At 43.5% G+C, this 21,823-nt stretch overlaps 1 protein-coding gene across 1 annotated transcript; it reads left to right on the forward strand.

Moving 5' to 3' along the window:
* On the forward strand, window positions 1–21,293 carry Naaa (N-acylethanolamine acid amidase; the record flags this gene model as incomplete). The annotated part of the gene is made up of 11 exons (XM_010619890.3): window positions 1–14; window positions 258–422; window positions 3,263–3,389; window positions 8,148–8,238; window positions 11,869–11,945; window positions 16,075–16,247; window positions 16,386–16,448; window positions 17,104–17,170; window positions 17,841–17,869; window positions 20,791–20,867; window positions 21,256–21,293. Coding segments are annotated over 10 exons (882 nt in total), but the record flags the coding sequence as incomplete, so codon positions are not given.
* Between the last annotated feature and the right edge of the window lie 530 nt (window positions 21,294–21,823).

Consider the following 21,823-nt stretch of genomic DNA (forward strand, 5'->3'; position numbering starts at 1 on the left):
GCGCGGATCGTGGGGTGAGCTGCGCGGTCTGCGGGGCGCACCCTGTGGCCAGGCTCCCGGGTTCGGGGCTCCCGGGTACACCCTGTCATGGTCCCTGAGATGCACCCTGCGGGCCTCCGGCGTCCGCAACAACTGCCTTTTTGGGCTCAGTCTCTGGGACTTTGCCTTTTGCTCCCAGACGTCCCTGGTGCAGGCATTTAACACACACCCGCTCTCTCTGTCCCTCTGGCCACACACCCTGGTGCTTTCCTTTCCAGTGACAGAGTCCCAAAGTGGGTCCTCGAGGCGATCGGAAAGCTGGTGGCAGAAATGGAGAGCTTCCTGCCTCAGCCTTTCACGGAGGAGATTCGCGGCATGAGCGACTTCCTGAACCTCAGTCTGGCTGATGGCCTCCTCATCAACCTGGCCTATGAGTCCTCTGCGTGAGTGTTCCAGGGCTCCGGGATGGCCGTGGGAGCCGCTGAGAGGGAGATGTGTTCTCAGTGCCATAAAAACCAGCGAGTGACTTCGCCCTTACTTCTCTGGGAAACCTGAGCAGTAGGTCCTGGGCTTCCAGAAAGAAAGCAGCTTCGCTCTGCCCCGAGCCCCTGTCTTCGTTCCACCCCACAGATAGCACCCCACTTCCAGTCTCTAGTCAAAATGTACTGTTCCCGAGGTGTTTGGAAGTAGCTTTATCTCTTGGGCCCCTCTGGTTAGCCTGGTGACCCCCTGGCTGTTGCCCACAGCAGGCTGTCCTGTTCCCCTTGTGCCGCTGGATTTATCCTTTACATTTGTCCTGACTGGTGATTCTGACCACTCTTGCAGGGTCAGCTTCCGCCCGGGCTGGGCTCACAGGGCGTTCTGCTCCAGCAAGGCCAGTTTGGTCTGCCCACTGGACACCCAAAGCCAGAACGAGTTGGGGAGTGCAGGTGGTCCCAGCACAGTGCAGGGTGACCCTTAGGTGTTTCTAGGCTCCTAATGGTCCCGCCATTCAGGGAGGGGTGACTAGGCTCCTGCCTGGACTACTTACTGTTCTGCCACCTCCTGTAGGGAGAGCTTCCTAGCTTCCAGGTGCCTGAAGTTGAAGAGGGGGAAGCTGTTGGGAGAATAAAAATTACACTACTGCCTCTGGCATCTTCCCAGAACACTAGGAAAGTAAGTTTGGAAGTGCCATGACTGCCTTCCTCTTTCATACCCATGAAAGGCAGTCCTAGTAACTTAAAGTGCTTTTAAGTTAACTGTCCTATTCCGATCTGTGCCTTTCTTTTTTTTTTTTTTTTTTTTTTTTTTTTTTTTTTTTTTTGGTTTTTTGAGACAGGGTCTCACTATGTAGTTGAGACTGCCCTGGAACTCACTATGTAGCCCAGGCTGGTCTTGAACTCACAGCGATTCTCCTGCCTCAGCCTCCCGAGTGCTGGGATTATAGGCATGCGCCACCACACCCGGCTCGATCTGTGCCTTTCTTAATGAAAAATGACAAATCATTTTTCCCTCTCATTTGGAGTCACTGCTCAAGCTGATTAAAGCGAAAAGTCTAGTAAAACATTTAACTTCCAGATCTCAGATTAAGGTATTTATTAAATTGCTTAATAACATGAAACACCTTCAGATTCCACTAGCTTTAAAAAAGAAAATGGTTTTTATTTGTCTTGTTTTGGAGATCTTTTGGCTTGTGTTTTTGAGGCAGAGTCTAATTTTATAGCCCAGGCTGGCCTCAAACTCAGTTTTCCTGCCTCAGCCTCCAGAATGCTGAGATTACAGGTGTGTGGCGCCATGCCCTGCCCAAAGACAATGCTTAGCTCTCATTTTGGAAGCAATGCTGTTTGAGTCAGAATCTTACGAGCTACACTTTATTGAGCCTACTGGGTACCACTTACTTTGTGAACGTAGCCCCAGGGGAAAGATGGTATTTTCTGTTTTGTGATGTGGAAACCAAACCTCAGAGGGAACAGTATGCTGGCAGTCTCCTTGCTGGTGAGTTCCAGAGGTGCTGTTAAAAGCACGCAAGTCTCCAGTGCCCTTTGCGCCTTTCCCACAGTGGGGCTGGTGTCCCCATGGTCCTGTATTGTGCACTATGTCATGCTGTAGCATTTGGGCATGAGATGGAAGGGTGGGGGTGTGTGACCAAGTTTGAAACCTTCTCAGTGACTCTGCAAACTCTGCTTTAGTCCTTCCCAAGTGTGTCAGTTCCCTCCCTGACATGAACCCTTTGAAGATGAGAACCCTTAAAAAGAATTAAAACCCAACGAAGCTTCCTTCTTTAAACAATCAGAAAAACAACAACAAAAGATTAAGTAACACTTTGTCTCTTAATTATAAAAGTGATACGTAACCATTGCAGAAAATCAGCAGTAGCGAGAAATGTAGAGAAAAAATTCATCACAATCCTGTTGCACAGAAATGAGACAGGCTCTCCCTGAGTTGTCCAGGCTGGGTTTGAACTTGGGATCCTCCTGTCTCAGCCTCCAGAGTGCTGAGATTATAGGTGTGTGGCCCCCACTCCTGCACAAAGGCCATGTTTAGCTCTCATTTTGGAAAGAATGTTGTTTGAGTCAGAATAAAATGAGCTATACTTTATGTGCTGGGTTTACAGGTGTGCATCACTATGCCCAGCTGAGTCGGAAGTTCTTTAGAAATCCTTTTCTCTTACTACCTGTGTGCAGAGAGTTTTGAGAGGGGCGGGAATAGTACTGAGCCCCTAAAGATCTGACCATCTTCCCAAGGGGACAAAATGAAGCGTTGTGGCAATGAATGATCTAATGCCATCGAACATGGTCAGCAAAATCCGTGTTGTGGAGAGGTAGGCCTAACCTAGCTCTGAGTAGTTTTAGGTGGAATATGGAAGCAAAGTTCAGCAGTCTAGCTGAGCTCAGCATCAGTTTCTCAAGGAAGTGGTTGAAAGCCAGGAATGTCGTGCATGCTTATAATCCCAACAGTATAGAGGATGAGGCTGGAGGATCACAAGTTTGAGGCCAGAGCTATGTAACAAGTCTCTCTTTAGAAAAAGAAAGTAACTGAATATGAAATTCTCCATGCATTATGTTTGTTGTACCATCCGTGTGGCCAGGGCTAAGGTCTGATAACACTGAAGGAGCAGGTGAGTTGTATCTGTAGGGTGTTTTTTTCAGCTTGAATGTGAATCGTAGTTTTGTATAAGAATTGTAATATATATGTCAACTGTAAGAAAAAATACCATGTAACTTTGTGGACTTATTTTAAAAAGGAAAACCCCATTTTCCTTGTTATTGTTTCACCATTCATCGCGGGCTTTTCTCCTTTTCAGATTTTGCACCAGTATTGTGGCCCAAGACACCAGAGGCCACATTTATCACGGTCGGAATCTGGACTACTCTTTTGGAGATCTCTTACGCAAGCTGACAGTGGATGTGCAGTTCTTAAAGAATGAGCAGGTATGGTCCATTCTAGACCACATCAACAGTCACTTAAATGGCCAGCTAACTTCCTGTATTTCCCTGAAAATAAGACTGGCTCTTAAGTGAATTTTTGCTCCAAAAGATGTGATAGGGCTTATTTTCAGTGGGTGTCTCATTTTTTTTCACATACAACAATTTTTATTCATTTATTTATGTATAAAATCTGAATTTATTCATGTACAAAAATCTACATTTATTCAGATACAGTCATTTCATCTTCTAGAACATCATGACTCTCCAAACCTGAATTCCAGCCTGAATTTCTTGGAATTCTGCTTCCTGTAGAATCATTGGCCCCAACCTATCATGTCCAGCAATAGAGCTCTCTTTAAACGAGCACTTCTTGTCCATGTAGCCTGCTTGTAACGCATTGGCAACAACTGTCAGTGATTTTATTCCATGAATTCTTCACCCAAGTCACGACCTCTTGTAGGCTGGGCTTCACAAAGTTTCTATTACATCGAGTGTTACTTGAGGACTTGCCAGATAGGAGTGGCAACGAAAATGATAACAGTTAAGAATGACGGTCTAGGCCACTGTGTTCAGTCTTGCATGGTGACCTGCCTTCTTGCTGTAGTGTGTGCTTCTTTTCATACTTTTACATGGCCCATACTGACTCTGCAAAGCCAGTTTCTTTTCCTACCTTTAATAAAACTTCTACTTAAAAAAAAAAAAAAAAAAAAAAAAAAAACGCCATGAAAAAATTCAGGTGCTAAGATTCAGAAAATGTTTCCTTACTGCACACCAATACATTAAGTATGTTACAACCCCATCCATTAATGGAGATACAGGTTAGACATAACTACATACATGTGTTATCAGGTATGCACGCTGTTTGTGCATTGTGTGTATACTCTGGTCATTCGGCAAAACGTCTCGAGTTCATGTGTTCATGTATGTGTTTACCTCTTTTCCAAAGGTGCCCACTTGGGTATTTACACTTAATTATAAGTTACATTGTCATTTATTTTAAGTACTAATGTCAATAATATTACTTATGTTTAATTTTATATTAATATTTTATAATTCAGTGTCCATCATGGGTTGCAGTGGGTGTACTATATGCATCTGTCTGGCAGAGGATTTAACTGAGGCTTATAAGTACTCTGAAAAATCATGCTAGGGCTTATTTTCCAGGTAGGTCTTATTTTGGGGGAAATACAATAGATCCATTATCACTGTAGGATACAAAAACAAACTAGGAGAGAGACATACATCAGTTATGCTTGGAGGGGTGGTCCTTTTTTTTATTTTTTGGTTTTTTGAGACAGGGTATCACTGTGTAGTTGAGACTGACCTGAAACTCACTATGTAGCCCAGGCTGGTCTTGAACTCACAGTGATCCTCCTGCCTCAGCCTCCTGAGTGCTGGGAGGTCATTTATTGTTAATCAGCATCTACTAGAGGTCAACCAGTGTTCCTTAGGAAATCTCTTTTGGGGTCTGGTGAGTCTTCACCTGCTGTTTGGAATCAGCTCCTTCCTCCGCTTTCCTGCGTTAAAGCTGTTTCTGGAACAGCGAGGCACAAGGACTGCAGTGACAGCTTTGGTTCTCAGTCCTGGCTTTGAACCCTGCTTCTATTCCTTCCATTATGAACCTGGAGAATGATGCCTGCCTGTTTCTGTAGAGTAAGCTCAGAGGGGTTCATAACTACACTGTTGCCATACATTAGATGCAATCCTGTGTGTAAAGCATGTGGTAGGTGTTTGATAAATAGTGGCCACATAATAAACCTTCCCTCTACAAGTGTGATTGACCCACACCACTCTTGTGTAAGGGCTTTAAAAAATTAGGCTTAGGTCATTTTGTTTTCAACCTGGTCCCTGAAAGTATCATCTAATATTTATTGCTGTCGCAGGACTTATAAGAGCTTCAGAAGAGACAGCATGAATCCATATTCATTGAATACACAAGCAAAACTTGTTATTGCTGAGAAGTAGAACATGACATGTAAAAGACACATTTTTATCTTTAAGGATCTTTGGAATTGGGGCTTGATTCAGTAATCCTAAAAACTTGTTTTGCCAGGTGTGGTGGCACAAGCCTGTGATCCCAGCACTTAGGAGGCTGAGGCAGGAGGATCATCGCTATGAATTGGAGGCCAGCCTGGGCTACATAGTAGCCCACTACATGTATTTTGTTGTTGTTGTTTTGTTGTTAAAGGGGAAGGAGTTTATTTGGCTTATAGTTTGTAGAGGTTTCAATCCATAATCAGCTGGCTCCAAGGCGGGGATGGAAAACAGGCACTGCAGAGAGAAGCAACATGATGCCTACAAGGCAGTGACAGCAAGAGGCACTACAAACATATTGAGACCTTGTCTCAAAAAACCATAAATTATAAGTGTAAATTATTATCAGTAAATTAACAAAAACACTTGTATATAAAATACTTGTTCCTCATAAAAATTAAAGCAGTACAGAAATAGTTTTAAGTGAAAGTTTCTCCTTTCCCAAAATGCTTTACTTTGTGACTATTAATTTGATAGGTAGCTCAAGGTTTACTTCAAAGACAATGTTAAGTGGTAAAATAAGTGGTCCTATAAATGTGTAATAAATTCTTAAAGAAAATTTGCTAAAATGTTAACTTACTAGTGAATGATAGCATAATTATTTTATTACTTTATGCTTTTCTCCGTGATTCTACAGTGAGGATAGGCAAAGGAATAATTGCAATAAAAATAAGCGATTCCAGCTGTTCTCTTTGAGACTCACTCTGGTAGTTGTGGTCTCTGCCATCACATATGCCTAATGCTCCATGAGAAGCAGTCCATTCGGGGCTCCCTCTGATCAGGTTGTTATTGCCAAACCTTGTTGGTTTACAGAGGACCAGGGCCAATAAATGGTTTCGCTGAATTGAGAGCAGCTATCCACACAATACTTCATCTCTCATTCTTGTTTAGCTTTTTTAAAAATTTTTTTCTTGGCCAAATCCCACCCTTAGTTACATTGTAAATTAGTCCTTGCTAAGGGGTTGTGCTTTTTAACTGACAGATAAGGAGATCTACTAACATTTAGAAATAAAGATTTATAAAACTGCAAGATAATGCATCTTACAAATTGTATCTGATAGTTATGTGTCATAATTGGAAACCACTGTGACTTTGATATTCATAACTTTAATTTTCTCAGCCCTCTAGAAGTAACACTAGCATAGAGGCCAATGTGTCTGCAAATTAGGGGACCCTAGAATTACTTCTTTTTTTCCTTATAGAATTAACCTCCTGTCCTTTTATGCTGTGTGTGGAGATAGGAAAACTAACGCTCTTGCCTTCCCCCTTGTGATTTAACCACCTTAACTTGTTTCTACAACCAGTTCAGGTAAGATAAGTCATTCAAGAAAAAGAGATTACGGACTGAAGATTAGGTTTTCTAAGGAAAAATACCTAATACGTTTCTTAATATATATGAACACATTAGTTAACTTTTAGATAATATACTCTACAAATTGTTCTGAGCATTTCCTTGAAAATTAAAATCCGGTATTAGAAGAACTGCTAGAGTTTGTTTTTTTCTTCTGGGGTAATATAGTAGTTTCTTTCAATCAGAGTTTATTAGAGTACAGTGGTACCTTGGTTGACAAATTTAATTTGTTCTGTGATTTGGGAAAAGATGGCCACATTTTTATTTGGGTATGGAAGATGGCTGAGGTCATGTCGGTCACCTGATGCAGAGTTTGCAAACAAAAACAAAACTTTGCCAGTCACTTCCATTTGTGGACCAAATTGATTGCAAACAGAAGCATTCATGAACTGAGGTATCACTGTAATTTAAAGTGGAGGTAATCCGTCTCACTCATGGGTAATTGTAGCATTAAATGAAAGACTTATACAAAAATGACTTTTTAAATATTTAAAATTTCAGTGTGACTATTATTGATGAGCAGTCCCACTTATGAAATTATATTTATCTCTTATAATCAAGGCAAAATAACTTTTTAAGATTTTTGTTTTCCTGGGGATTGAACCCAGGGTCTCCAGCATGTTATAGAAATGTTCCACTGCTAAGCTGCATCCTCACTCCAAAACAAGTTTTGGAATCAGACTCCATCTGCTGTTTTTCAGTATGGGATTTCTCTGGGCATGAGCCCTTTGGTGAATAATGTTTTAAAGTGCATAAAATGAAATATATTGCATTACAGAGAAAATAGTTTATGTTGAAAGATGGCCATTTTAATATTATAACTTTTTAACTGTTATACTTTTTTTATATATAGCACTGAGATTACGGAGCGTGATTTCAGAGGTGTGACAACTGGGAGGTGATATCTCCACTTATCTGCAACCACCAGTGTGCATGTGAAAATACCTGAGGTTCCTACCGTTGGTAGAATCAACAGGGCATGATTTATTGTAGGCATTCACTATAGAAGGAGTTGAATTTCCGGTGGAGTTTGGTGAAAATGAAGACATAACCTTTTTTCCCATCCAGTTTATTCTACTGGATTCTACCCAGGGACCCAGGGACTTCCAGGATTAAGAACTTCTTTTTGTTTTTTGTTTTTTTTGGTACTGGGGATCGAACTCGGGTCCTTGTACTTGCGAGGCAGGCGGCGGAACCACTGAGCTAAATCTTCGGCCCCAGGATTAAGAACTTCTATTTGAGAAGGTTATTTCAGAGATCATCATCATCATCACCAGGACTTACAAGAAAAACAGTCCAGGAAATTGTGGGACAAAGACAGGTGATTTTAATCCATTTTTGTTGGCACAATGAAATGACACCAGTCTTGGTTTCAGATTGCATTCACGGGAACCACTTTTATTGGCTACGTAGGATTGTGGACCGGCCAGAGCCCAAACAAGTTCACAGTGTCTGGCGATGAACGAGGTAAAGGAGAAAGCGCTCCTGAGCAGCATGTAACCCCAGCCCTTTTCACTTCTGTCCCTGTGCCTCTTTCTCTTGCCCGACAAAACCCATGCAAGTGCACTGCCAAGGGACGGGCTCCGTCCTGGTGAGGGAGGAGGCAGTGGCAGTCTCTCATCATGAAGTCCTGCCAAAGGCTGAAGGGGGCATGTGGGAGGGGTCAGGGAAGGCCTCCCCCAGGGGTTCCCTGCAGCAGCTCTGCAGAGATTGGGGCCAGCCATTCCCAGTGGACTCACACCACAGGCAGAAGCCGGTTCATGAATACCTCTGGATTATAGAAACAAAACCAGGTTTGTGTGATGACAGCCGGAAGTGAGGGATAGTGATGTAGGAGTGGAGAGGTCACTGAGACCAGGGTGCAGGGGCATGTTGACGGGTTTGGATTTAAAGTATAATGGAAGCTATAGGGGTTTCACCTAGTTGTGCTTCAGTTTCCTCTTCTGAAAAGCTGCTTTAGAAGTGAAATGATTTAATATAGCTGGATGTAGGGGTGCAGGCCTGTAATCCCAGTATCCTGGGAGGCTGAGGCAGGAGAACTGCAAAATCTAACACAGCTTGGGCAACTTAGTGACTTCGTGAGACTTGGTCTCAAACTAAATTTTAGAAAAGGCTAGATACATAGCTCAGTAGGAAGGCCCTGGGCCCCATCCCCATCCCCAGCACCACACACGCACACATACCCCCCCCACATCCACATTCACACTCACACAGAGGGAGTTAGTATATGTACTTACTCCAGGCATTTCCAGCACAGGTTAAGAAGCCTTTGCTCCTGTCACCTCTTCAGGTGAAAACTTCCTCTGAGCCCCAGCCTGGAGTCCCCACCCACCTCTCAGCACCTCCTCGTTGATGTCTGCTGGGCCTCAGCAGGTCTCTTACTTTCTTCATTTCCTCGTTCAGGCCCCACTCTGCCTTTACCCAGATCTGTTCTCTTCACTCTGCACATCTCAGGAAATGATGCCTCTGCCCAGCCGATTGTTCCCGAAGTTATCTTTGACCCCTTAGCCCCTGAGTGTTGTCACCTGTCCACTAGACTGAACTGGGTCATTCTTCCCCCAGCCCCCGCCCCGCCTGGCTGGCCACCTGCTCCCCTGGCTCTGTGCTCGCCTCCTGTAGTTCCTTGTCTACCCAGCTGCTGGAATGATCAGGTGGTCACCTTGTCTGAAACCCCCTGGGGCTCAGAAAGACAAATAACTCATGACTTCACTTATAGGCAGAATCTTAAAACTTTGAACTCATGTATGAAAATATGAACATGTATGAACAGTGGTTACTGGAGGATAGAGGTGGAAAGGGTGCATAAAAGAAATGTTCATAGGACACAAAGTCTTAGGTGGACAGGAGAACTAAATTCTGGTGACCCCCTAGTCACATCATGGTGACTAATCAAGTATATTTTGAAATTGCTAATGGAGGGGATTTTAAATGTTCTCACTACAAAAAAAAAAAGTATGTGAGACAATGGACATGATAGTCTGCTTTGTTCATTCCACAATACACAGGTATTGAATTCACCTTGTATCTTCTAAATGTGTACAATTATTTGTCAATTAAAAATAAAAATAAAAACTTCAAGAATGCCCCCCCCCAAAAAAAAATCCCTATGGTGACTTCTCATTTCATGTAGAACAAACTCAGGATTCTGGCTCTGGCCTCAGGGCCCTGTTGGTGGCCTCCTGCACCTCACTTGTGCCCACCCTCTCTTCTCGCTCCTTTCCTGCTTCCCTGAGTTTCCTGTCCTCCTGCTGCCTGCCTGCCGCTTGTGCCTTCTCACTGGAATGCTCTGCCTATCCTGGCTCAAATGTTGACAGCTTGGAGGCTGTCTACAGTGCTTCTCCCGAAAGGAGGCTTCCCTCATCACTCACAATTACAAGGTTTTATATTTTTACTACAGGTATCAAAACATGGCTTATTTAATGCTATACTAGTTTCTACTGTTAAATTACAAGGATCTGGGCCAAATCAGTATATGGTACATAGTGCTCAGTGCTTATGTTTTTCCAATTTAAGCTTGTTTTCTTAAAATTTTTATGGTAAAATCCACGTGACGTAAAGTTTACCATCTTAGCCATTTTTGAATGTACAATTCTGTGGTACTAAATATGTTTATAATGTACATCCATTATCCCCATCTGTCTTTGTAGCTCTTTTCATCTTGTATAACTAAAACAACTCTATACCCATGAAAAAGTTTTTCACTTTCCATACTTCCCTCCACTACTGGGGCCAGTTTTCTGCTGTCTGTCTGTGATTTTTAACTACTCCTAAGTACCTACAATAAAGGGAATCATGCAGTATTTGTCTTGGGACTGGCTTATTTTGCTTAACCTACTGTCCTTCAGATTCAGTGATATTATAATGTGTGTCAGAATTTCCTCCCTTTAAGTCTGAATAACATTCCATTCCAATGTTGCTATACTAATGTCTGTGCAAGACCCTGTCTTCACTTCACTGGGGTGTGTAAATAGACGTGAAAAGATCACTTGATAATTCTATTTTTGGTTTTCCAAGGCACTGCCATACTATTTTCCACATGGCTATGCCATTTTACATCTGCCCAACAGTGTGTAAGTGTTCTAATTTTCCACATTTCTGTCAACATGTTATTTTTTAAAAAATATTAGTAGGTATGAGGTGACACCTCATTTGTATTTCTCTAATGAGGAGTGATGTGGAGTATCTTTTCATGTGCTTATCAACCACTTGTATATCTTCTTTGGAGAAATAATTGTTCAAGTCCTTTCTGCATTTTAGAATTTGTTTTTTTTTGTTGTTGTTGAATTTTAGGTGTTCTCTTTATATTTTTTGATACCAGTGCTTTTTCAGATAATTTGCAAATGTTTTCTCCCAATCTATGGATTGCTGTTTTATTCCTTTGATACTGTTTTTACTACTAAGAATCATTAAATTTTTAATAAAGTCTAATTTATCTCTTTTATCTCTTGTTGCTATGGCTTATTTCCTACACAGAAATCCTCTACAAAAACTTTTAATTTTTTTTGGTACCAGGGATCAAACTTGGGTCCTTGTACTTGTGAGGCAGGCAATGGAACCACTGAGCTAAATCCCTGGCCTGCAGAAACTTTTAAAAGAAAAGTAATATGGGGATTGACTGAAGATTTGCAGTTTTTAAAAAATGTGAGGTCAAAGAGAGTTAAAAAGGAAAACAACCAAAGATGTGTGCATGAATCATACTTTAAGGTCTTAAGTGCATAAATTATAAAGATAAGTTCTCTATATTCTTCCTAATATTTACTGAACTATTTCTCTTGGAAGATATATAATTTAATTTTAAACAGAATGATTTTAGTATTATAATCATTGTACTGGGATAGAAAAGATTCTTTGAGAACTTTGTTGCGTATATTTTATTGTGTACATACACACACCTGTGCACATACGTGTGTAATGTTTGTATGGTTGCTGTGAAATTCAGGCTTAATCTTTGAAAACTGGATACTAATAAAGTCACTCTCCATCGACCAACCTTTCTCCCCCATCAGCCCATTTATGGGAAGAAAACCCCAAATTTAAGAAAAAAATGTTTAGGTGTGCTTGGACAACAAGCTTACTGTTCCTTCTTCAATTCGGCAGATAAAGGCTGGTGGTGGGAGAATGTGATCGCGGCCCTTTCCCAGGGCCACTCTCCTGTCAGCTGGCTCATCCGCACAGTGAGTATTCTCTCCCTGACTTTGTCTTCCACTCCAGGATGCTCATATGACCATACTCTGTGTTCGGTAATTTATTGTTCTTAATGTGAGAAGGCCCTGAAAAGAATAAGCATCTAAATGTTTGCAAAGTGTTTATAAACCTTTTGCTCAGAAGTGTCAAGGCCAGGCCCTAAAGTGGTAAGGACAGAGTTTAATCAGAAGTATATTATTGGAATCGGACTAAGAATCTACCGTGAACTCGGTTTTGATTTGTGCAGAGGTGGCTGGGTATTAGAAAGAGCGAGGAGGTGGGCAAAGTGGCACACACCTGTATTCCCAGAACGGAGGGAGGCTGAGCCAGGAGGGTCATGCCGGGGCCCTGTCTGGGTAGCTTGGTAAGACCCTTTCTCAAAATTAAAAAAATTTTTTTTTGTCTTTCGTTTTTGAGACAGTGTCTCACGGTGCAGTTCAGGCTGGCCTTGACCTCACTATGAAATCCTGAATTCACGGTAGACCTGAACTCATGCTGATCCTCTTGTTTCACCCTCCTGAGTGCTAGGATTACAGGCGTGTGCTACCACATCCAGCTAAAAAAATTTTTTTTAAAAGAGCTGGTCATGTACGTAGCTCAGTGGTAGAGCACTATTGATTTCAGTGCCCATTATGGGGCTGGGGTGGGGAGAAGAGTGAGGGATTAGGCAGTGGATCAATGGATGCTTAGTATAGTCAGAGAGTGGACAGTTACGAGTGGAAAGAAGAGGTTGGTCCACATGTGACCCATCTGGATGTTGAAAGTGGCCTTGCTGAAACTGGGCTCCTACCCTTCCACCTAGGATGGAGCAAGGACTCTGTTTTAGGTGTTGACTGGAGCAACAAACTCTTCTGAGGGCCTTGAGTTTTCCCAGACAGGAACTTGAAGGAAGGTTAGGGTCATCTTGGGAATGTGACACTGAGCTGCTAGAAACTGGGAGTGTTTGTTCCTCCTTGGGGGCCAAGGATAAGGCAGGTAGAGCCTGGCTAGTTTGGTCAAGGAGAGACTCTTTGTTATGGCCCAGAGGTTTCTGATAATACTTGCCTGACATAAGGGTATTTCTATGAATACAGACGTGCACTCCTAGAATCTCCACTTACAGGTTTCCAGAGTAGCAGAACAAATGCACGGACCTGTTAACATGAGCAGGTTCCAGGCCACATGTCACTTGTGACTGGGAGCGGAAAGCCCACTTTTGGGAGCACTTGTCTGGAGCCAGGATCTGGCCCTGCCCAACCTGTATCTTTCTGGCCAGCCCCGCTCTGCCCTCACTCACCTGGCTCCTGCCTCCCTGCTGTCCACCTCAGCCCCTTACTTCCTACATATGCTGGCAAGCTGCGTCCACCTCATGTTCTGAAGCAAATTTTCACCAGAAAATTCAGAACTGCAAAATATCCAGTGTATCGCAAATGTTGGCATTTAAAAATAAGAGGCTGGGATGTAGCTTAGTGGTAGAGCACTTGGCTAGCATGCACTGGGCTGTGTGTTTGGGCCTTAGTATGCAAAAAAAAAAAAAAGGCATTAAAATAAACCATTTATAATTATCCACTGAAATATAAAACACTGTAATGACTTTTAAATTTTTATGTATAATTTATACATCCATTCATACATACAGTGAAATGCACAGATCTTAAGGGTTTACTTCAGTGTGTTTTGGTCATTACACATACTCCCTTAGCTGTGTAATTGCCAAGGAAACAAGATATAGAACATCTCCAAGTCCCTGGCAGCTTCCCTAGTGCTTGTTTAAAACCAGTCCCCACCCTGTGCCCACGCCACTCTGCCTACTCTGTGCCCCAGATACCTGCTCTTTGATGTCATCTGTTACCACAGACAAGATTTGCTTGTTTTCAAATTCATATGCATGAAAATGTAGACTATGAGCTGTCCTCTCACCCAGCCTCTTGTGTTCCAGTCCCATCATACTGTTCATTTCACTAGCTCATTTCCATAGCCGAAGAACATTCAAGCCTATGAATATGCTGTAATTTATCCTTTTCCCATCAGTGGACACTAGGTTGTTTGCAGTTTGGATGTAGTATCATCATCATCATCATCATCATCATCATCATCATCATCATCATCATTTTTGGTACTGGGAATTGAACTCAGGACCTTGAGCTTGCAAGACAGGCATAGTACCACTGAGCTAAATCCCTGGCCCTGGAGCTAGTGTGATAAGACTTCTGTGGAAATTCTCATACAAGTCTTTTTGTGACCATCTACGTCCGTTTCATTTCAGCTGGGTAATTACTTAAGAGTGGAGTTGTGGGGATCATGAGTATTGGTTGTAAGTATTGTAAACTTTAGTAACTCCATATGTGTTAAATTTCTCCAGTTTAGCAGGTGGTGTGTTTCCTTTGTGGAATTCCTGAAAGTTACAGTTTCTTGTCTCTGACCTTTAGATGTGTGGTTGTCTGGGTTACTGCTACCCACGGTGCGTTGTTTTTGTTGAGCCTGTTTGCTCTTTTCCTGTGTGACCTTTCAGTTACTATGGTAACCCCATCCCATAATAGTTTGTGGGTTTTTTTGTTTGTTTGTTTTTTTGTTTTTGTTTTTTTTTTTTTGCTTTAAAAGGCTGACGCTTGCCGGCAATAAACGTCGCCATGATCAGACTCTTGGCGTCCTTCCTTTCTCTCTGCCCCATCTCCACCCCGCTGCTCTTTCAGGTTTGAGGCACTGCTGGACAGTGCTCTGCGTCGCCGGCTCGTGACATGGAGTTAGGGGCCTTAAGGAGATACGAATGAGGTATAATTCACGTGCCATATAACTCGCTACTTGGCATCTACAGCTCACTGATTTCTAGTGTGTTCAGAGTTGTCAGGCAACAGCACAATTTGAGAACATTTTCATTCCTCCAAAAAGAGATCCCTTGCTGTTAGTGGTCAGTCCTCATTTCTGCCTTGTTTCCTGAGACAGCTCAGCCTTGCTTTCCCTGTCTTCGCCTCTATAAGATTCAATCTTTGATGATAGTTGGGCAGTGACGAGGCAGCGTAATCAAACAAATATCCCTTCACTCTTCTTACCTCCCTGTAGCATCCTGCTGAGCTCAGAATAAACCAATTTAAATCAAGACATCTCACCCTAATGGGATGAAGGCAGGGAAACATTACAAAGCTCTGTCATGGGCTTGCAGTTCTGAATGATGAAGCCATTGTAGACCCTCATATTTTGAATTGTTCTTTTGTTTGAACCTGTCCCCACTCCCACTCATGACAGTGAGGTTTGGCAATACTCGAGGTGGGGGAGCGTAAAATGTACATCTCTCCTCGAGTGGTGGGAGAATGACTGAAGGTGCAGGTAGGAGGGGCTGGCCCTCTTCAGCAGAGTGGTGTTGAGCAGATCAGCTCAGGCACAGAGCTCCTAGGAAGCTGTCGATGCTGCCAGCCTTTGGATGACTCCTAAGGCTCCTCAGGAGTGTGAGAACACCCAGGAAGCTCTTCACAAGTGTCCCATGTGCTCTTCCATCCAGTGGCTTTGCCACTTCAGTCCATCTAGGCAGAATTTGCTCCCCTCCCCACTCCTCTTCCTGCGACTGCCACTTGGCCATTCTGACTTCAGTGTATCTCTTTGGGCACAGCTCTTGTTATATTGCCCTGAGATGCCTGCTTCACTGGTGAGCATGGTTCCCTGCTGTCACTCCCTTTTCCCATGCTAACACTTCTTACGCAGGGTCACCATTGCTTGTTGACTTTTCTGTCTTCCTTGGATATTTGGGGAGAACAAGGATCAGGTCAGTCATACTGCTCTCGCCCCACTCCAATGCTGACCACACACACAGGAGGAATTCATGAAGAATTCCTTTTCCCTGTTGAAGGAACAAGTGAGCAGAGATACAGGGAAGTCCTCCGTGTCGAGATCTCCTTGAAAGCTCTTGGTTGCATTTGTTGAGCCAGGTCTGGGACTTATCAACTGTGCAACCCTATCTTGAGAAAGGGCCACTGCTGTTGGCTCCCCACTGAAGCTGAGGTTTCAGTGACAGGAGGATAAAGTCAGAGCAGCTCTGTAGCCAGGTCTTCAGATATCAGCAGCGAATGCTTTGGACCATATGTCCGTCAGTTGATGTGGACACTGTCTCTGATGATGTTGCCAATGCTTGCTTGTCTTTCCGTTTAGACCCTGAGTGAGTCAGAAGACTTTGAAGCATCTGTTTATAAATTGGCCAAGACTCCCCTTATTGCTGATGTTTACTACATCGTTGGTGGCACATCCCCTGGGGAGGGAGTGGTCATCACCAGGAACAGAGGCGGCCCAGCAGACATTTGGCCTCTAGATCCTTTGAATGGAGCGTGAGTAGAACTGAAGGCTCTGGTCTTTTTTTTTCTTTTTTATTAAAATCTGTTTTGTGGATCGGGTGAAACTAGGATATATTTCTTCAGTAGTTATGTCCTAAATGACCTTGGATGAGAGGATGTGCTGTGTTTCAGGTGGTTCCGAGTTGAGACAAATTATGACCACTGGAAGCCAGTGCCTAAGACAGATGACCGAAGGTAGATTTCTGTACACTTTCTGGTTTGTAAGGTTTTCTTGTGGTTAGGAGCCTGTTCCCTCCTACTTCAGGGACTAGAGAGACCTCCAGGTGCTGTCCCCTTCCAGGAAAAGCCCTTGGCCCCTGTGGTAGTGGGGAGGTTGTTGGGAGTTGGGAGGATCCGGTTGGCCCTGGTCTTAGGGTCAGGAGCCCTTCGGGGAGGATTCCACCACCAGCCCCCTGTGACTCACTCTGTAGTCCCTGGGGCCTCTGATCACCCACCCGAAGCATGAAATGAGAGCCCAGATTTAGAGGCTTCTATGTAAGACTTTTGGAAGGGAATAGTCCAGGGCTTTCATTTTCCCTTCTAATTGTGAAAATTCTATTATCCAGTGAGTCCCCAAGGAGGTGGTGACTGTGGACCTCACTTGGCTTTTCCCTCATGGGTGTGGTGGCGGAGATTAAGTTCTGCGGCAATCGTCCCCACCTTGGGGAGCACATGGGGCCAGGCCAGCTATTGAGTGAATGCTACTGGGGTGGTCCTAGCTAAGACAGGTCATGCTTGGAAGCCAGAGCCTTTTTTGAGGAGGGGGAGAAGGGACCTTGCATTGTGCCTCTCACAAAGCAGCTCTAAGGGTTCAGATGTGCCCAGTGACCTTTGATTGTTGTCCACGCAGAACACCTGCCATCAAAGCTCTAAATGCCACAGGGCAGGCAAACCTGAGTCTGGAGGTACTTTTCCAGGTAAGTTGTATTGTGTTGTCTGACTTCTCCAGGATACTTCTGTCTTAGTTAGTAGAGATGAAGAAAATTCTGCTCTGAAGTCAAAGAAATGTATGGATAAAAATATAACATTAAAAAGTTCTATGCAGTTGTAAGTACTTTTTAAAATGCCACAATATTTTCTGAACTTGTTTCCATATAGGAAAAAGTATCCATCTTTATCTGTCACCATCTAAGGTTGCATTCATGTTAAAGCGAAACAGGCATAGTTGAATATATGCTCATTGTTTTTATTTTGTTTTGTTTTATTTTAAAGAGCAGCAGGGAGTGGTGGTGTGTGCCTGTGATCCCAGCACTCAGAAGGCTGGGGTAGGCGTTCAAGGCTGGCCTGGGCTATACCAGCCTCTCTCAAAATCCTGGTACTCTGGGAGGCTGAGGCAGGAGGATTGAAAGTTTGAGTTTAGCTTTGGTATTTAGTGAGACCCTGTCTCAGAATACAGAAAGGTCTGAGGATGAAGCTCAATACAAAGTCTCTGGGTTCTATCCCAAGTGCTTCCCCTACCACCAAAAACCAAAGATTAAAAAGTCTACAGTGATTACCCCAAGATATACTAAAGTGTTAAGTGGTTATGTTTATCCTATGTATTTCATCCTCTTCTAATATTCTTGTAATATGATTTTTCCTACGCAGGTTTTATCAGTGTTTCCAGTTTATAACAAGTAAGTGACATGTCAAGCACATTGGTTTGTTCAGTTGTCATCGCGGAATGGTGACCCCGCTCACACACTCATTTATGTAGGTGCCGCGACCAGGTGTCCTACGGCCATAGGTCGTCAGTGAACAAACAACGTCTCTGATCTTGTGGGACCAATAGTCCCATGTGGGCTGGGGTGGGGAGGAGATACATATACAGCTCACAAGTCAGGTGAACAATTCATGAAGGAAACCAAAGGCCAAAGGGACGGTGATCAGAGGCAGAGGGCAGTGATAAGTTCCATCCGCCTGGCACTGTGACAGCCTGCACTGGTGGGGACGCCTTCATGGCTTTGGTCACACTGGTCTTTTAACACTTTTCTTTCTTCTTAGCTTCCCAAGGGGACCTCCCGCCTACCTATTACACAGTTCCCTGTTCATAACCACCCCACTTTTTTTGCAGTACTGGGGACTAAGCCCAAGGTCCTAATACAGAGCTACATCCCTAGCCACCTCCCCTCTTTGGAGACAGGTTCTCACTGAGTCTCCCAGACTGGGCTCACCCTTTTGATCCTTCTGCCTCAGCCTCCAGAGTGCTAGGATTACAGGCATGCGCCCCGTACCAGGCAAATACATGGATTATAAAAATTTTTAAATATAGTTATCACATAATTACTTTAAAACTATAAGAAAACAAATGTAGTTTTAGAAGTCTCCTTTACTTTTGGCACTAGGGATCAAACTCAGGACCTTGTGCTTGCAAGGCAGGTGGTGGAATCACTGAGCTAAATCCCCAGCCCTAGAAATCTCATTTTAAATGAATATTCTAAGGACACATGAGCTATTTGAACAATGAATCATTCCCAGTGGTCTCTAATAACTTAGCTCTTTGGAGAAGGAAGGAATGTATTTATGAATTTCTGTGTTGTAAAATACAACTTGAATATCTTGTACCCAGCATGCTTAGGATCAGAAGCTTTTAAGATTCCAGATTTTTTTCATTTTTGGAATATTTGCATAGACTTTACCAGTTGAACATCTCTAATCCAAAAATCTGAAGTGGTCTGAAATCCAAAACATTTTGAATGTCAACCTGAAACTCAAAAGTTTGGATTTTGGAGCAGTTTATATTTTGGAGTTTTGGATTAGGGATGCCCAACCCATACTCCCACCATGGCTGATTTCCACCTTCCAGGTGGTTCACAGACTTCTGTGTATTGAGCAGTTGCTTCTCGTGGTCCTCAGCAATACCAACACGCAGCTGGCTTTGTACCTTCACTGGGGCACTATTATGCCCTTATAGTTGTTTTAAAAGTGGGCATTAAAATGCTATCTTTGGGTTCTGATAGTTTATAATTACATGAATGATGATTTTATTTTTATAAACACTGGTTTTATAATTAGTTATATTTATTTTAATAAAGCATTTTCTATGCTTTGAATAGTCTTCCTAATTTTAAATGGCTTAATAATGGCATTAGGTATATTTTAATTAAGAATTCTTGGGGGCTGGGGATTTACCTCAGTGGTGCCGCTGCCTGCTTCGCAAGTACAAGGTCCTGAGTTTGATCCCCGGTACCAAAAAAAAAAAAAAAAAAAAAAATTCTCCTCCGGTTAGCTTTTCCTCCATTCAACTCTGAGCTTGGGGCTGGGGTGTCACTCATTGGTACAGTCTTGCCTAGCATATGTGTCTGAGACAATCCTAGCACTGTAAAAAACAAAAACAAAAAACACCAGAAACAAAAGCAACGCCCCCTGCAAAACAAAAACAAAAACAAAAAACAACAAAACAAAATTGAAAACCAAATGAAAAGACTACTCTGAAATAAACATATTTATATAGCTTCACTCCCAGTTTGGATTGGTTTTTCTTTTGCTGAATTCCCAGAAGTAGGATTACTGAGTGAAAGGTCCAATAGCTTCTGAAATGTTTTGCAGAGTAAAACTGTTAGACCTTGTGACAGGGCACCCAGTAGCACTTTTTTCTGTTGTATGCCTGAAAATCCAAGAGAAATGGCATTTAAATGGCCACAGAGCCAGGTACATACACACTCACGACCTTGGGCCTTCCCTGGTGATGATGAGCTCCAAGGGAGACTGGCTGTGAGACGTTCGCTCGTTAGCTGAGCTGTGTACACACAGGAGCTCAGTTCCATGCTTCCCCCAAGTGCTGAGCTTCAGACTCACTCTGTCTGGCAAGAGCTCAGTCCTGTGGCCTTCAACAGAGAAAACCTTAGAGGAGAGCTCGTGCTGCTCACTCACAGTGCTGTTTCAGCTGACTCTGCTTGCTCTCAGCACCACAGCCCCATGCCTCAGTATCCCTACCCTATTCCCAACACAGGAGGAGGGGAGCAGGGGTGCAGGCAAGTGAAATTGTGTGTGTGTGTGCATGCGCGTGCGCTCGGGTTGCTTGTCTCTTGCTATCAGTGTGGAATAAGTGACATTGCGCTTGTCAGCCTTGGACCTGGGTAGGGGTAGGGGACATGTGAGCTTCTAGCCTTCTGTCACCTTCCCAATAGAAGAAGCCTGGCCCATTCAGTTTGGCCCGAGGACTCAGAACCTCAGCCTGAACATAGTGCTCTCCCCTGCATGGACTCCTGATGGTGGGGACAGCCACTGTGGACATCCTATCCTGTTGAGGGGCTAAAAGATGAAGGCTTCTCGTGGAGCAGGCTGGAGCCAGGGTGTGAGCCAGGCTGGCTGTCACTGCCACAGCACAGAGCCGGGAGGAATCTGAGAATCTGAAATTGCAAAGTGGCCGCCACAGTATTGTCAAAGGACACTTTGACTTCGTGGTTTATACGTTGTACACATTTCATGGGCCTCTGTCTAGTCTTGTCCTAGAACCCAGGTGTGTTCGGGACAGCCTGGACACGTCTGCCTTCTTTTGAAATATTAGGGGGAATTATGCATATGTATATATAGAAATTCCTCTTCTTGTTTTCAGTTTCACAGTTTATACCACTGTAATGAGTGCAGCCACCCCGGACAAGTACATGACTAGGATCAGAAGTCTGAGCTGAAGTAAGTAAGCAAAAGAGGGTTTGCCCATGGTGTGAAGGATTGGCCAGAATTGTTTTCTGGGCAGGGTTGGCATGAGGTGAGGTATGCTGGTGTTTCTCACAGAAGACAATAGCCTCCTTAAAATTTACATGCTTGTATATTCTGACAAGCATTTGGCATGAGATTGTCATCATTAGGTAGCATTTTATTTTGAATTGTTTGTATGAAACGAATCATCCTTTGCCCTTTGTCCCTTAATAAGCTCTGCCATTAGGCAGGCTGTTATCCCTCCTTTCCTGGAAGAGTAAGTATAGGAAAGACTCCTGTGTCCCCATAGTGAGGCCCATCACCTTTGTAGCATCAGAGGACAAATTCTGAAGGCAAGAACACTTAACAGAATTCCTTTCAGGTGCTGGTGAGCCCAGAGTGCGGGGCAGGCCATCGGAATAAAACAGGAGTGGCCATCTTGTTGTCCATGAAGTCAGACCCTCTGAGCAGCACCGTCATATGGCAACATGTGGAGTTTTCAGACCCGGAAGTTCTCTGTGGGAGTGTTAAAATTCTCTCTTCAGATTAAATTCATTTATTTTTTCTCCCCTTGGGTGACTTTTTTTAAAAAAATGAAATTCTTCAAGAGCTGCACTTTAGAAAATTGAGACAAAATGGAAGTATCATGTTATCTTATGAAAGACACAGGCTCCTTCATCAGGAGACCTTTCACCTGTGCAGAGGGGGCGGGAGGGAACTCTGGAGCGCATCTGGGGATGTGGGGAGGTGCAGTGTCTTATGCTTCCCTCCCTTCCCGGTTGCCTTCCGTCCTGGCTTCAGCAACTCAAAGATCATTGGTCTTAGAAGTTAGGCCATATTTTTTCACTTTCTTCTTAGCTTCTTATGATTCTATTGTTCTGTCTCTGCTTATCCATTTAATCGAAGAGCTGGAAGGGCTTCATTCATTGTGAAGTACTTTCAGACAAGCC

This window comes from Fukomys damarensis, unplaced genomic scaffold (genome assembly GCF_012274545.1).
Source record: "Fukomys damarensis isolate Sample0158 unplaced genomic scaffold, DMR_v1.0_HiC HiC_scaffold_32, whole genome shotgun sequence".
In the NCBI taxonomy this organism is placed as follows: Eukaryota; Metazoa; Chordata; class Mammalia; order Rodentia; family Bathyergidae; genus Fukomys; species Fukomys damarensis.